Here is a 15,330-nt window from a genome sequence, read left to right as displayed (position 1 = left end):
ACTTTGAGATTCTCTTATGAAAAGTGCTTTATAAATAAAATGTATTATTATTATTATTATTATAAAACAGTAAATTGTAATTTTTACAATTTGTTTTTGTACAGTTTTGTACAAATAAGACATAACATGTTAATTAATGAGCTTTATAAGTGCTGGTACTTTTGGACAGGTCCAGGCTAGCTGTTTTTGCCCTGTTTTCAGTCTTTGCGCTAAGCTAACCAGCTGCTGGCTGTGGCCTTATATTGACAGAAAGAGCCTGGAGGTTATTAGCTTAGCTTATCATAAAGACCGAAAGCACAGATAGCCTTTTAAATTAAGAAGATATGCCTACCAGAACCTCTAACCCTCACTAATTAACATCTTGGATGGATAAACTGTTCTTTGCTAAGAAATACAGCACATTAATCCCCTAAAACCAGATGTACACTTAATCACTTTCTGCAGAGGGTTACACAAGGACACCGACTCCACTCAATCTTCTCTTCTCACTCTGTATAATGAATATATACACATTCAAACACCCAGAAACACACACACACCTGATAATCCACTGGTCGTCCAGAGCTCGGTTCCATCTTAATATCTGGCTTTGACCTGAAGAAATTGAACAATCAGTGATTTTCTGCAGTGGATTAGCAGAGTACATTCTCCAGTGCTCCGACAGTGAAAACTGATGGTACATGAGCATAAACTCAATTCTAAGTTTGAATGTGAAATTGTGAAAGCCCTCATTGTTCCATATTTCAAGGTTGTGTATGATTATCTTTATAAATATATGCTATTAAATGGTGTGACTGTGCCACCAGATTCAGTTCATCCTGCGGCATCAGCAGTTGGAGATGATCAGTGCTGGCTGAGGCCATTAAGGCAGGATGCTTTAACCTACTGTGTGCTGATGTGCATACTGGAGTGTATTTATCTACTATGTGTGTGCAATGCCTTAGTGTATGAACAAATATGAGACCTCTTATTGGAGACGTTAGTGGTGACGGCAGTGACAGAGGCGAGAGAGATGGTATCAGGGTCCAGTGATCCAGCAAGACGCATCGCCTTCCTGTCCAGATCCTCCATGTCCAGGACCGCCGGCTCATCTGGACAATTAAAATCAAGCAAATCAACGATTAAAAACTAAAACTTGGTGGATATTTTATAGGTTGATTTCAAGTGTGTTTTTATATTATATGTATATAAATTCCAGTACTTTTAGGGACTTTACATGAACTAATTTAGTAGATTCCAAACTGAATTGTATTCCTTGGAGTGTGACAAGGGCTAAAAACAGGGTTCACATTGGGAAAAATTATTTACAGAGAATATGAACAGTTAATAATAATAACAATAATAATAATAATTAAGACGTTTTAAAAAAAGCCAAACAATTTAAAAGGTTTGAGAATTTATTTTGGGGTCCAAATTTCTGAGGGAGGGGGACTTGCAAGACCTTGTCTTCTGTCTTGTGTGTTGATTTACCTCCTTTCCTGTGGTCATCTTTAGAGCTCTTGATCTTGCCGAGCTTCATGGCTGAGAAAACTCCCTTGCCCGCTCTGGTGGAGGAGAAACGGTCAGCCAGACAGGAGGAGAAAGGAGACGGAACTTATATCATGAAAGTGAACCTGTGCTGATTCACTGCTGATTCATTCTTAAATCAACCAGTTTCATGCTTGTCTCATTAAAGCCAGTCTCCATCAGTAGACTCAACATTAAACACTGAACTTAACTTGACCGGAGAACCCCACTGCCCACTTGTGGATATAATCAAAATGCAACCCAACACCATAACATCCATATATCATCTTTGTAACTCGGCTAGACATTTAATTCCAGTGGATTTAATCTCCCGCCATCACCATCACCATTACCAATTCTCCAGACCCTCAATCACAAAACAACAGTATCCAGTGTCTCCACATTGATATTAACTGGATCACATATCACCGCAACAACAAAGAGCTTGTGATGTCATCAGCGGGACGACAAATGAGTGGCCTTAATAATTAAAAATGAGTGTGACCGTCCAATTTGCTGCGGATATGGATACATGTCAGGAAATTAATGAATAGGAAGGTTTTCCTTTTGTTTCCTCAAGCATTCACAGTCGAGTGTATCAGAGTTCAATTTCTGCTTTGATCTTTCACCCGCAATTCCAGAGGGAACCATCAACCTCATTTTATGGAATATGGCAAACTGGTTTTAAAGAAAAGTATGCATGTATCTCATTTGATGAATTCATGGCTGAGTGAGATTTAAAAGTAAGAGCCTGGAGCCACGTAAATGGAAATAAAAGTCGAGGAAAGACAAGTGGATCACTCATCAAAATAAAGGTAAAAAGCTTTTCCAGTCAAATCAAATCAAGATCATTCACACTCAGGGATACGCGCCTTGGACTCTCAGCCTATAAAGCACCAACCATTATATTTCCAGCTGATGGGCCAGTTTATTGAATTGTCAGTGCATGCATTAAACAGTTTGACCGCCTTGGAAAATACTTTTGAGTATAACATCTGCTACCTGGAGCTGAAATTCTGAAACAATTAAGTCAATCAATGTGCAGAAAATTGACAAGCAATTTAAAAAGTAATGTTAGACTCACCTGGAATTGTGATGGGCATATTTCCATATTTTCATGTTATAGACTTAAAATTTAAACGACTGATTGAAAAAGCAATTTATTGAATTTGTGATATTGCACCCCTGGTAAAATGCAAATTCAGATGTTCCAGTGTTCCAGTCTGCCTCCTTGTCTCATTCAATCTATGATTCAACAAAAAGACACGCAAACTAAAGACACACAAACACAATGTGTGAAAAAATGTGTTTTATACATACCACATGAAAGACACCACTGAGCCTATACTCAACTCCTCAGAGGTCAGATCACCATAAATCCACCCCAACAAGGTTCTTCCCCAAGCTTCCTTCTATATTGAACTATATTTCCATATTCTTCACCTGTCAGGTGCAGATAGTCCAGGCCAGCCAGGCAGATAACAGTTGGACAGATTAGTAAATGATGATGCAGGAGAGAGGAGGGGAGGGAGAGAGCAGGAGGTGGAGGTACATGGCTGGAGATACAAGGGAGAGGAGGAGGATGGAGTGGGCTGGGCTCTGTACACCACCAAAGATGATTGTTGTTGAAGTGAGTCCAGACAGCCTTCATAACATGACATGAACTTCATGTAATCTTGGACTTGGAAGAGGTTTGGTCCACTAATTTAAAACTGCTAATCTTAGTGGCACCAACTGAGTGTTTTATGCATGCAAGTGCATTCTTTCCTCAGTGAGTAAAATTGTCACCAAAATCCCGCTTAAATCAGGTCACTGGTCCTTGGGATGCACAACCTTCTCTTAAACTAACCTTACCCAAACAAAATTACAACCTTGGCCTTAAAACAAGACTTTAACCCTAAAATAAATGCTTAACATTGAAGGAACCAAAAGAAAAGGACGTTGACTGAGACTAGATGCAAATTAAGTCCTGTGTCAAAGTCAGTCACTTCAAACTCTTCTCCCTAAAAGATTTTTGGCACTATAAGAATGCTTTTGTTCCTGAGAGAGAATCGAGACAAATTGTCACAATTACATGTCAGGAAAAAGTAAAAATAGTTGTTTTAAGCTCTTGAACAGAAGACCGATGTTGCGGTTATTGTGATGAGAAAAGCCAACGTATATATTGGCATTTGTAGGATGTGAAATTGAATCTTCTACACAAGAACAGCGATTTTCTAACTAAAGCAGAGGGGACAGTCATTGGAAATTCTGGGAAGTAAACAAATAGGACCACACAATATTTGACTTACTTGTCTTTCATTCCCTTCATTTTCTTTTCCCTTCCTTTGCTGTGCAGAGTAAAGGACACATACAAGGACAGACAAGAGAGACAAATGCCTTCAGCACAGGCCATGTCTGAATTTAAAATGAGATAAACCTTGAAAGATTTAACAAGCCATCCCTCTACGGTGATTTAAAGACAAAATGTAACCTTCAAAGACGTCAGTGAGAAAAAGCAAAGAAAGTTCACAAGTGGGTTTTCCAATTAGAGTAATGGAAATATGCAAATTCACACTTTAGAAGTTAAAGCAGGTAAAGCTCATAAAAAGTCAAAGTTGAACAGAAGCTACAGAAGAAAGTCAGCTTGTTGAGAAGTTGAGAATTAAAAAGGACGCTATACTTATTATTTTCTCCTTCCTTCTTTTCCTTTGATCTGAAATAAAGACCATAAATGTATACGTGACTATCACGTAAAGCACTGCAGATCAACCAAACACACAAACACCTTGAATGAGACGTGAAGCTCATTCAAGCTTTGTACCATAGTGATAATAACCCTACTATTGTAAGCAAAGTCAGCTATTGCATATTTAAAAAGCAGAGAACTTGGGGAATATATGCACATGCGTGCTTAAAGCTGAAAGTGAAATGGGGGTGATTGTGCTCAAATCAATAATACATGAAAGCATGAATAAATTGCCTTGTGACACGTGTAAATTGCAGCAAAGACGAATGATCTGAGGCAGAATTATTCCCATGGTTATTCGCCAATACCTGGTATTTCCATTTTCCTCCATAAAGGTTTCAAACTGTGCAAAAAACATTTTCCTCACAGTTATGAATGTATCTTTAATGTGCATGTAAAGCAGTGGGATAAGGGGCAGAGGGTGGCTGTTTAAATTGCTGTTAAATTGCCAGAGATCCGACTTTGAACTTGTTGCGAGCAGATGGTCAAAGATGGAAATGTCTGCAGTGTGAGTACATACCAAGCTGTGAAAATACTCCACTACAAGTAAAAGTACAGCATTCAAACCCTTACTTAAGTAAAAGTATGCAAGTTATCAAAAGTAAAAGTACTCATTATGCAGTAAAATAATTCCTGTCAGTGTTGTACTACAATGGCCGCAAAAATACTCTTGTTTGTGGTTTCTCATATTTCTCCGATTTGTAATCACCATCATTACATGTGTTGTTTTTTAACCAATACTGTTTTCACAGTTTCACAAAAAGTGTTAAGCTCGCTCCTGCACACATAGTGAGGGCAGACCACTGTTACTTTGAATTATATGCTCAGTCTTGTCAAACAGCTGTTTATGTTTCTTTTTATATCTAACATTTTTTCTTCATTTGCTTGTGTTTTGTCCATTTGCATGTGTTTTCATAAGTGTTTTGAAATTTCTCAACTACTGTACAAAACTTCCATGCACATGAAAATAAATGAATAAAGGAAGGATAAAAAAATAAACGGCGAGCGATCAATAATTCATTGACATATACTGTGCGTTCTGCTCTGGGGGCTCAGCTGAATGGAGCTCAATGAGATACCCTACACACACCTCTTCTTTCTCTCCCACACAGACGGACTGAATGCACATATTTTGTGTGCTTTCAGGAACCCCCTGGACCGGAGCCCAGACAAAGATCGACTCTACCTGATAACACAGTTGGGAAATGAAAACGCTCACTAAACCAGACCTCTATGTCCTAAAACCTTATTGAACGCTCTGCAGTCCTCTTTCTTTCTCTCTCTCTCAATACTTTGTTTGGCAGCTTCCATCAAGTCATGTTTTTCCAACTTTCCACTTAGAATGTACCTTTACAACAGATAAAATGGAATGTCAATATTATTTACCCCTGTGATATTGGCATCTATTCCCAGGTGCTTTTGTATAGCTGCTTCATTTGCCTATCCTGGAAAGTTAATTGATATTCTTTGCCTGTGATCTTGCAAGTGTTGGCTCATAACTTTACCTCATTACTGTCACATGGATAAAAGCTTATGCAAGTTTAATGCCCTCACAGCCCCCCCAAAAATAAAGTGCTTTGAGCCTTCATGGCCTACATACAACAAACAAAACATTTTTAAAAATCTTTGGGCCATACTTTGTGTTTTTTGTAATTTTGTGTGTGCAATTATCCGCAGAATAAATACACTTCCACAATATTTTATATTGTGTTTGTGTGGATGATAGATAATACAGATTAAAGAGGCAAGAAAGAAGAAAAGAATGATGTTGAGGAAAAGGAAGAGGAAGAAAGGAAGGAGAATTTATATTATATAACAACTGGTTTTTCAGCCATTACTTTTTAAATTTTTATATGCACTCCAAATAGCGCTCTTGCATTTTTTACTCTGTTATTGCATCAACTAGGCTGGATAGAAAAAATCTCTGGACTTGAAGGCTTTCAAAGATTCTTTTTTCTCAACATCTCTGACGTCAAATAAATTTCCTTCAGTCATATAAATAATCACCTGTAATGAAAAGACAAGCTCCCCTAAATCCTAGTATTCCACTACTCCTATCTGGGACAAACACACGGTGATGCATAAACTGGGATTTACCCCAAGAGGCATGTCTTCATGTCATCATCGTCTGCTCCCACATCAGGGCTTGGAACAGAAAAATAACAGAGAGGAGCTTACACACCGCTCACAGTGTTCAAATTTACACATCGTACTATCACACACAAGCTGAGAATAATAACCACTGCAAACCACAGCAACACACAACAGCAGAGCTGACAAACACAGAGCAGTCCCTCGAGAGATTACAGCTACATGAGAAGAAACACAGAATGCCAAAAATTCAAAAGGCAACTGCTTCAATCCAGTATCTGTCTCTGCAGAAGGAAACAAGTACAGAACAGCTGAAGAGAGAAAAAAATATATCTTCTTCAGATAATTTAAAACGTAGCCTGGTAGGACTGATAATGATGAATAACATTTTGATTTTACACATAAAAAAGGAAGCTTTGATCGTCAAGTCTTAAAAAGAGATGGACTCTGTTTAAGACTTGGAGAAGGAGTCTTATCTGTGACTGCAGTGTGTCAGCAATGTCTCAGTTAATTGATCTAAAGATTGTTCTTTGCTGACATGGGCTTACTTACTGTTTATAGTTTACCTTTTGCCTTTGCAAAACCAAAAACATAGGACCAAAAGTATTAGGAACTGAATGATCTACTGATCTACTAATGAACTGATCCTAAAAGCTTTTTTGTCTTGTAATATTAGAAGTGAAAACATACTGATAGAAAATGCATAAGCTAAGCAGCTAAACACAACAATGTTAGAAAGTAACTCTGATCCTATATCTTTCCTTATTATATTTATAATGCTAGGACTGTAACTCTTCACTAGCAAGATACAGATAATTAAATTAGCCAGCAGCAACTTTCACGGCTTCAAGTCTCATTTGTCACCCTCTGTGTGAAATTAAGGACTGATTCCAATCCCTTGTGCAGGTAGGGCCTTTAACAACTCATTTAAATAATAGTATAGGAACAAAATCTATGCTATGTATCTATATTTTATAAGAATGGCATGTTTGTGTATTAGCTGGCATATTTGGTGTTATGAATGTTTCCACAGGGTGCTGCAGTGAGCAGATCCTGAGCTCAGATAAAGACCAGTGAGATAAAAGGCCACACAACACCTGCACCATGGCGCTGTGTGATGATACATCATCAACATCAACACCAGGGGTGTCTTTAAAGACACAGCAAATTTACACTGATGGACAAATCATCACACACTTTTCAAAAAATCCTAATGAATAAAACAGCACTGTTTCAGTAAATTATCCTTTCAGCAGAGGCTTTGCTCAGGCCGAATTGTCTCCTTTAAGTGCCGATTTTGATGATATGCAAATGAACCATGCATATTTAAATAGTCTGAATAAACACAATGACTATTTGCAACAATATGTTTCAGTGGGGCAATGCAGATTAATTTATGAATTGTTTTTACAAGATAAAGAAATCCTGTCCTGTTAGCCTTTTGCACCAGTGCTAAAGTATGTTAATTCTCCAATGTAAAACCTCATTTCATCCCATTGTTTTGTTTGTTTTTCCAGTGTTTGATGTCCACAGATCAAATGACAATTGGGGCCTTAAATCCATTCTCTTCATGTCTGGCACGTGGGCTCCTTTGCATGCACTATTCAGCAGATCTGCCTCACTGGCAGTAAAACCATGCAGAACGTGATTTATTTATTAGGAATAACAAAACCCCTGCAAAGCCGGCTCATTGTGGTGCCGCAGATAGCACAAACTGCTTCATGGGCGTCGCCATAAATCATCCTGCAGGCCTGGACATGAAGTGGAGGGAGGTAGAGGCTGCAGAAATGAGAGGTGGTACCAGTGGGATGGTCCACTTCGGGTGCAATTTCACTAAATTAAGGGGATGAGGTGGAATCAATAGGCCTTAATAAGCCACCTACACTCTATTGCTGTCATATTGTACAGTATGAAATTGGATGCCGACTGAAAACTGCAATGAGCACAAACTCTTCTGTAATGACCTTTAGGCTGCAGATGATATAACAGAAATAGACAGCAGGGCTCCGAGTAGGCACAGTTCTTCTGTTTGTTCTTCCACCCTGCATTTATGAGTAAACCCAGAGCAGTTATGATACTGCATGGGAATAATCTATAATAGAGGAGTTTGTGTTTGCATGTCTCTCAAGGGTTTTAGAAATATAACTCCTGTTCTCATAAAGTTTTAATTTTAAAAGTCTGAAAGGCTAATGCCAATCCTTTAGATGTTTTGAGATTATCATAATGACTGGGAGGGACACGTTCTCAATGACGTCAAATTTATTTGACTTAAAAAAAAAAGATAACTAATGGGGTAATACTGCTTTGAAATATTGCACAAACTGAATGAAGGATGAGGTAGAAGAGACACTCAAAACCACAAACCAAAAGGTGGGAAAAGTGAGCAGACAGCAAGGATGAAAGAATTATACCTTGAGGCTAAACTGTTTGTGACATTCTCCTCCTCTTTTTCCTGCTCCTCTTCTTCCCTAACAGAGTAAGAGAGTCATCCCTGGTTATCGTCTCCTGCACATTAATGCTTCATGACCAGAATATGAACAATTAACACTTGCCATAGACTGTCAGAATTCAGGACACAATGAAACATCTTCAGAAAGTTTAATTTTAAAAAACCTCTCAACCAGAGATAAAGTGAGCAGCTGGTAATTCAGGATATAAAGGCTTTAGACACAAAGTGGCCAGGCTATTAAAATTTTCCCACAAGCCCATCAGTCTGGCCCACACCGGTGTGAGGCAGATTAGAGGTGGATTTGTTGGCTACACTGGAAGTTATTGGTATTTTCCCTGCAACTCATTCACTTTTCTTTTCAGACAAAACCCCAACGGCATTATAAAGTCTGACTGACAGCAACCACGACAACCAGACAACAGGCGCAGTCATCATGCATGAACACAGAGAGCTTATTCACCTGAAGAAAGGTGAGGGAATGTAAATGAAGGTGCTAGAGATGCAACACAAACAATAATCTGATTAACTGCGTGCTGAATGTAAGTTTTAGCTTCACGAGTTTGGTGACTTCTTTTATCCAACTTTTATCAAACCCTTTTACAGTATTTCTAAACAGATTTGTCGTCCAAATCCAAACACTGTCTCTGTTACATAACACCCGTGGGATGCTCTAAAACTAAATAAGTCAACTTTTCTTGTTTTCCTTAGGCTGGTTCCAGTCTCACATTGGCACATATTTTAATTTCATGCCGTAAGACATTGCAACTCAGGCGTTCAGTGTCAACAAACAAAAACAAAAACATGCCCACCATGGCAGTCAGCCTCACATATACACGATTTTTCACACACCCATTCAACATGCAATATAATGATGGACTTAGGGGTCTGGCTGTGCAGATAGTCTCAGTGGAAATCGATACCACCCACAGATTATTTCACATACTATTCAGCAAAAACACAACAAGCACACCGCAGAGGAAGTCCAAGGAACAGCGTAAAGAGGCCAAAAGCAGCTTGCGGGGCAGAGAGTCTTGCAGTTTTTCATACTTAATCTATATAGTCTTGTGCAGCCTGGGATTTCTTGTATATTATTATGAACTACCATGCATTCTAAACGGTATAAACAGACCATGCAACTTCAGCCACAATGTTTTTTCCTTGTTCACATCCCCACAGTGCCAAAGAAAATCAATTTTAAAATCCCACCGTATTATTTTTAACCTCATGAGTGCTGGTGGGAAAACTCTCTTTCAGTTCTTACAACCTCTTTGAAAGTCAATCATGTGACTCATGAAACTGACCATGACAATGTTGATATTAACTAGGGTCAAACACATCTAGACTACATGTTCATTTCTGCCAACTCAAGAGTACTCCACCAATTTAACATTGCACTCTGACAACACTGTCAGGTTCACACCGGACAGCTTACAAAAAGTATTAAAAATCAATCCAGCACCTCCAGAGATATTGTCTCTTTTATTCCACACATTCTTCTTCCTTGTCAAACACTGGTGCCTGCATTATCTAAAATGCAACTTCACCACTGACAGTTCACTTGGAGATTTGGGTGTGTTATGCTAGTAGCAGCTAATGTAGCCTCACGCCACATAGATTAATGAGGAGCAAGCTACAGAGATCTGGTAAGTCCACTTGTTTAACTCCACACGCCCAGATTTATTTATTTTTAATTTTCAAACTTGTAGTCTTGAGCACCAACCAATGCTGACTCATGTGACATAACTTGAGGCTATTTATCACTTTGCAACTTCTCCTTTAATTCTCACAGTTCAAATCTGTCTAATGATATAATTTTGAGAACAGAAAACTCTTACATAAAATGCTAGCTCTTTCTACATGACTCAAAGCCCCCTTCCAACTGCACTGATTAGTTAATTAAACTTTCATACACTAACATGTTTATAGAACATGATACTCAACTACAAATACTCCTATACCAAATATCTGCTCTAAATTGTGGTTTTTGGGCATCGGAGTCAGGCCACTACAATCCCTGCCCTCCCTGACAGATGTTACATCAGCCGGACAGCATGAAGCTTCATCAGTGTGTGAATGCTGGATCCATCTGTCGACCTCAACACATGCAAGTTATTCTCTCACCCATGTGTGCCTCAGTAGTACTGTTACTGTTAATGATCTCTTAAAAACTGAAGTACATAATTAAAACAACAAATCTTGTTTGCTGTTGTGGAGAGTCATCAAATTAAGATTCAGATGCAAAGCAACAGCATTTCAAAGCCCGATGCACTGAAATGTAATGTAATCGAGTTGTCATGGACATAGTTTGTGTGCTTGACTCACTTCCTGAAAGTTGGTATGGATCCCTGTAAGGATCGTCCAGGAGACGTCACTGAACTGTGGCTTTGTCCAGACAGCAAGCTGTCCGTTTCAAAGGCAAACATGCCGTCACGGTCATCAGGAACATCTAGGAACTCCCCGTCGCTCCACACTCCCACAGTGCCATCCATAGACTGGTATCTGATCTCTATGGTAATGCTGGTCTAAAAACAGAAGGAAAGCAGATGAAAATATGTCTGTATTAGCAGCAAATAAAAAATAAACCTTCACTTTCACTGAGGTTATAGTGCAGCTTTTTCATCTCACTGTATTTAAAACTGCTTTAAAAATGGCTGAGGAGCACAGGCTTGCCAAATCATATCTAAATATCTAAAATATTATATTATATAAATAAAAATCAGCCAGTTAGCATTGTCACTGTAAATATGTAAACATGCTGACATTAGCATTTAGCTCAGAGCACCACAACAGCCTCACAGAGTCACTAACATGACTTTTGTCATGTTAATTTACTTAACATGACAGTTAACTTACTAGTATTCTGCTTTAATGATTGTATCCTTGTTTTGTGTAAAGCACAATAACAGTGATTTTGAAAATTGCTATACAAAGAAACGTTATTATTGTTATGATTAAAAATCTACAAAAGGACTTTGGCACATCAGAAAACTCCCCTATGGTGGCTTTATGTACAGTATATATGTATGCATTTATGTTTGTGTATTAAATGTTTATGCTCTTTGCTTTTAATTGCTAAATTCAACACGCATATAATATGACACCACACACACTGTGGCACTGTGACTTATAAATCAATTTAAACTTGAAGTGAAAGAGTCCAGTTGAATTACAGTTAGTACTTAGTTTTGGTTTATCTATAGCAATCTATTTAACTGTGTTTAGAAAAAGCTCTCAGTAACACCAACAAACTTTAACAGGACTATAAATCATCTCTTCTCCCTGGTATTTGCTGGGGGAATTCAAGTTGACAGTAAATGTTAGTTTAATCCAGGCCAGAAACAATAGTGACATAGTTGTTTGTCTTTTGTGTCTTCTGGGGACCGTTATGGACAAATATTATTCTCCTGACAATGCCCGCATCTTTATTAGGGACTGGCCAATTTATTCTACTGACAAAGACAGATGAGGAGAAAATATACATGGGGCTCCCGTTCCCCTTCCTCTCTTCATCTCTTTCTATGTCGCTCTCTCTTCCTCACAACCTCACAAGGCAATCACTGTAGTCCATGAGGAGTTAGATTTGTCACCATGGCAACCACGCCAGTGCAGTTGTAGGTAAAAGAGTTGCTCTCAGGTAATGTTAGATTTCCTCCTGCAGGGATGTACAGTGCTGAAATTCTCTTAACTGTGTGTGTATGCTTTGATGTGTTTTCATGAGACGCCACTCACACATATGTCAGTGTATGTGTGTGCGTGGTGTGTAAGCCCCAAAGCATCTGCATGCTGTGTGTCATCATCCCAGAAACATCACATCAGCACTCCCACTAACAAAATCCTGCACCCCAGGGGGTCTTTAAAACCTCCAGCAGTTAAATTCTCCCTCACACATGCTATCTTTTACTCATACGAATATTATGTATTCACCAGTAAAATCATCCTCACACTCATCCTTTTGCACCTTACTGCTTTCTGTTTAGCTGTCCTAAACAACAATTTCCAATCAATAGACAATATCTGGGTTATTGTTGATGGCCGGCGTCTTAATGTGCTGATGTTGCTAAGAGACTGTTGTATTTCCATCAGATCCTTGTTGAACATCGGTGGCTTTATTGGCCAGATGATAGCCGTTACATCTCCCAGTGCCACCAGTGCAGGTGCAGTGGAAGATGAATCTACCCATTTAATGTTCCTCCATTTCAGGGGTCATCAACTACATTTGTCCAAGAGCCAGAATTATTGTAATCAGACACTGTGTGGGCTGGACTTTCAAATATTATGTTATTTTTATTCCCCTATATGATAAAATATTATTCAGTGCACAACCAGTGAAGCATGCACAGCTTTGTGAGTGAGATAAGCCTGACTCCTGCATCAGGTTATTTGCTAACAATAAGCTAGCAGATGTATTTAAAATGTCTTTAGAGCCTGTGAGTCAAATGCACAATTTGGTCAGTAAATTATACCTAATAAAATGATTCTCATCTCATCATTCATTCTCATTCAGTAACACATTGTGAAATTTGAATTTTAACAGATAATTACAAATTCTTCCATTTTTTAGTAAAATGGGCCAGCTATAAAAGAGTCACATACACATGCTTAGCTCACTAGCTGCAGGTAATACATAAATAAACGCAAACTGCAAAAACAGTGACCGTGTTTCTCATTAAATGTTCCCAACCAGACATAGTGCAGAAAAAAAAAATCTTGACCTTCTCACAGTGTAACCCCTGAAGAGTATTAAACAGTCCAGTGTGAGAGCAGTACTTAGCTTTACCTTTATTGATGTGTTGTTATCGTCGATGAGTGTGTCCGTGAGTTCTAAGTGTCCCTCCTCAGCCACCTTCTGAAGCACCATACAGAAAGTCCCCACCAGTCTGCAGGAAAACACCAATAGAGAGACACTCATCAGAAATCACTATACAGTGTTATTGTTTTTGTTGACCTACGCAGCCCTTTTGTTTACCTCTGTGTAAATCTATATTTTCATTCTCACATCGCTAGTTTATCTACTTTTTTAGTTACACTGTGAAATACTGACAAAGAGAACTTGTTTTATTCACCAAAAGCGTATGTTCTTCACATCTCTGTCTCACAGTGTGCAGTGTGTGTCAGTAATAGAGTCACAAAAAGAGTACTGCGCAGTGGATGGTGATGGATATATGCTGTGACATTGAAAAAGTGCCATACTGCCTTTGTCACCAGCTCACTACAGTATGTCACTGCTCAAAGCAATTTAAAAGAAGATAGCAGCTGAAATACACACACACACACACACACACACACACACACACACACGCACATAGAGTCAATCATTTTTTATCTCTATTTTTTGTCCTTATTTTGTACACTGTGAGTTGTGTGAGGGTACATTTTGCTAAAATCGATCCTCAGCCATTATTTTGCTATTGAGATAAACAATGGATATATAAGCACCGTTAAGAATACATTTGAAAACTTTGGTGTGACAGTGAAATTGTTATTGTCTCTAATTTTCATGATTAGAAAATGATAATACGTGAAAAACCAAACAAACATTGATACCTTATATCAGCCAAAGTCCTTATTTCAAGATAATTAAACCCAAATTTATTTGATATACGGCTATATTGTAAGATAAGCAATTCATAAACAGGGGATTGTTTCCAATCTCTAAACTCCACAAAATACAACAATTAAACAATATAATACATTGTTTGTCCATTTTTTACATATAAGCTCATTAGACATAAGGTTTGTTTTCTATGTTGCTCAAGGATCCTTCATAGAACACAACAGTGGGAAGAAACCCAGTACAGTCCTCATTCAACCAGCCAATTAGAGCTGGTGAATAATTTAAAGACAGTGTGTTGTTTGCAGACCACACAAAGAACATGCAGTGCAGCCCCATTTGAACCATGGCCATATGCAATTTCTACTATAATGGTAACACGCAAACACACACTGTAGCATGAACAGCAAATATTGTGTTTTTAATTTCAATGCATACATGACATACAGGATAATACACAAATGGAGCAACAAGACAATATTTAGAAAGAACAGACATTCAATCACTTAGCTGGATTTGAGTCCAGAGGGAGGGGTAATATCACAAAACAAGGGCATGCAATCAATAGTATACACACACATACAGGAATCCATGGGGATGAGAGCAAACAATGAACTTCCCAACAGGGCTATAAAAACTGGCAGTCAAATGAGAGTGAGTTGGTTGAAGTTAGTTCATTTTCACACAACTGAAACACTGAATGGAAAAATGCTCATATGAACATCACTTATTTAAGGCTGGTTGATTTAAAAATCATTAATTTCTGTCTCCAGAACTTGCATTCACCTTTTTGATTGAGAGTTCAAATAGCTGCACTGGCCAGAGGACCTTTAAGTTTGAGATATTCTCTCGTGTTCATGAGCTATATTTTTAAACTGAGAGCAACCCCACCTGCTTTTCCCCCCCAGTAAATGTAGCTTTTCTAGCATCAATATGTGTTCTCCAAGCAACGGCAGCAGCTTCAGCTTGCCAGCACATTAATCTCTAGTCTCTCTCTCTCTCTCT

At 38.4% G+C, this 15,330-nt stretch overlaps 1 protein-coding gene across 2 annotated transcripts in view; it reads right to left on the bottom strand.

The window, feature by feature from the left end:
* otofa (otoferlin a) overlaps window positions 1-15,330 on the bottom strand; it is a 73,839-nt gene that overhangs the window by 30,638 nt on the left and 27,871 nt on the right. For both annotated transcript variants that reach the window (XM_035679333.1, XM_035679332.1), the window contains exons 4-8: window positions 13,552-13,651; window positions 11,097-11,296; window positions 1,471-1,544; window positions 965-1,091; window positions 540-594 (exon numbers count right to left, since the gene is read on the bottom strand). In XM_035679333.1, coding sequence (XP_035535226.1) covers window positions 540-594; window positions 965-1,091; window positions 1,471-1,544; window positions 11,097-11,296; window positions 13,552-13,651 — 556 coding nt within the window. The remainder of the gene's footprint in view (window positions 1-539; window positions 595-964; window positions 1,092-1,470; window positions 1,545-11,096; window positions 11,297-13,551; window positions 13,652-15,330) is intronic.

The sequence above is a fragment of the Morone saxatilis genome, unplaced genomic scaffold, assembly GCF_004916995.1.
Source record: "Morone saxatilis isolate NCDOM2014 unplaced genomic scaffold, NCSU_SB_2.0 Contig7, whole genome shotgun sequence".
In the NCBI taxonomy this organism is placed as follows: Eukaryota; Metazoa; Chordata; class Actinopteri; family Moronidae; genus Morone; species Morone saxatilis.
Note: the sequence above shows the minus strand (reverse complement) of the source record. Positions and strands in the feature narration are given on the sequence as shown.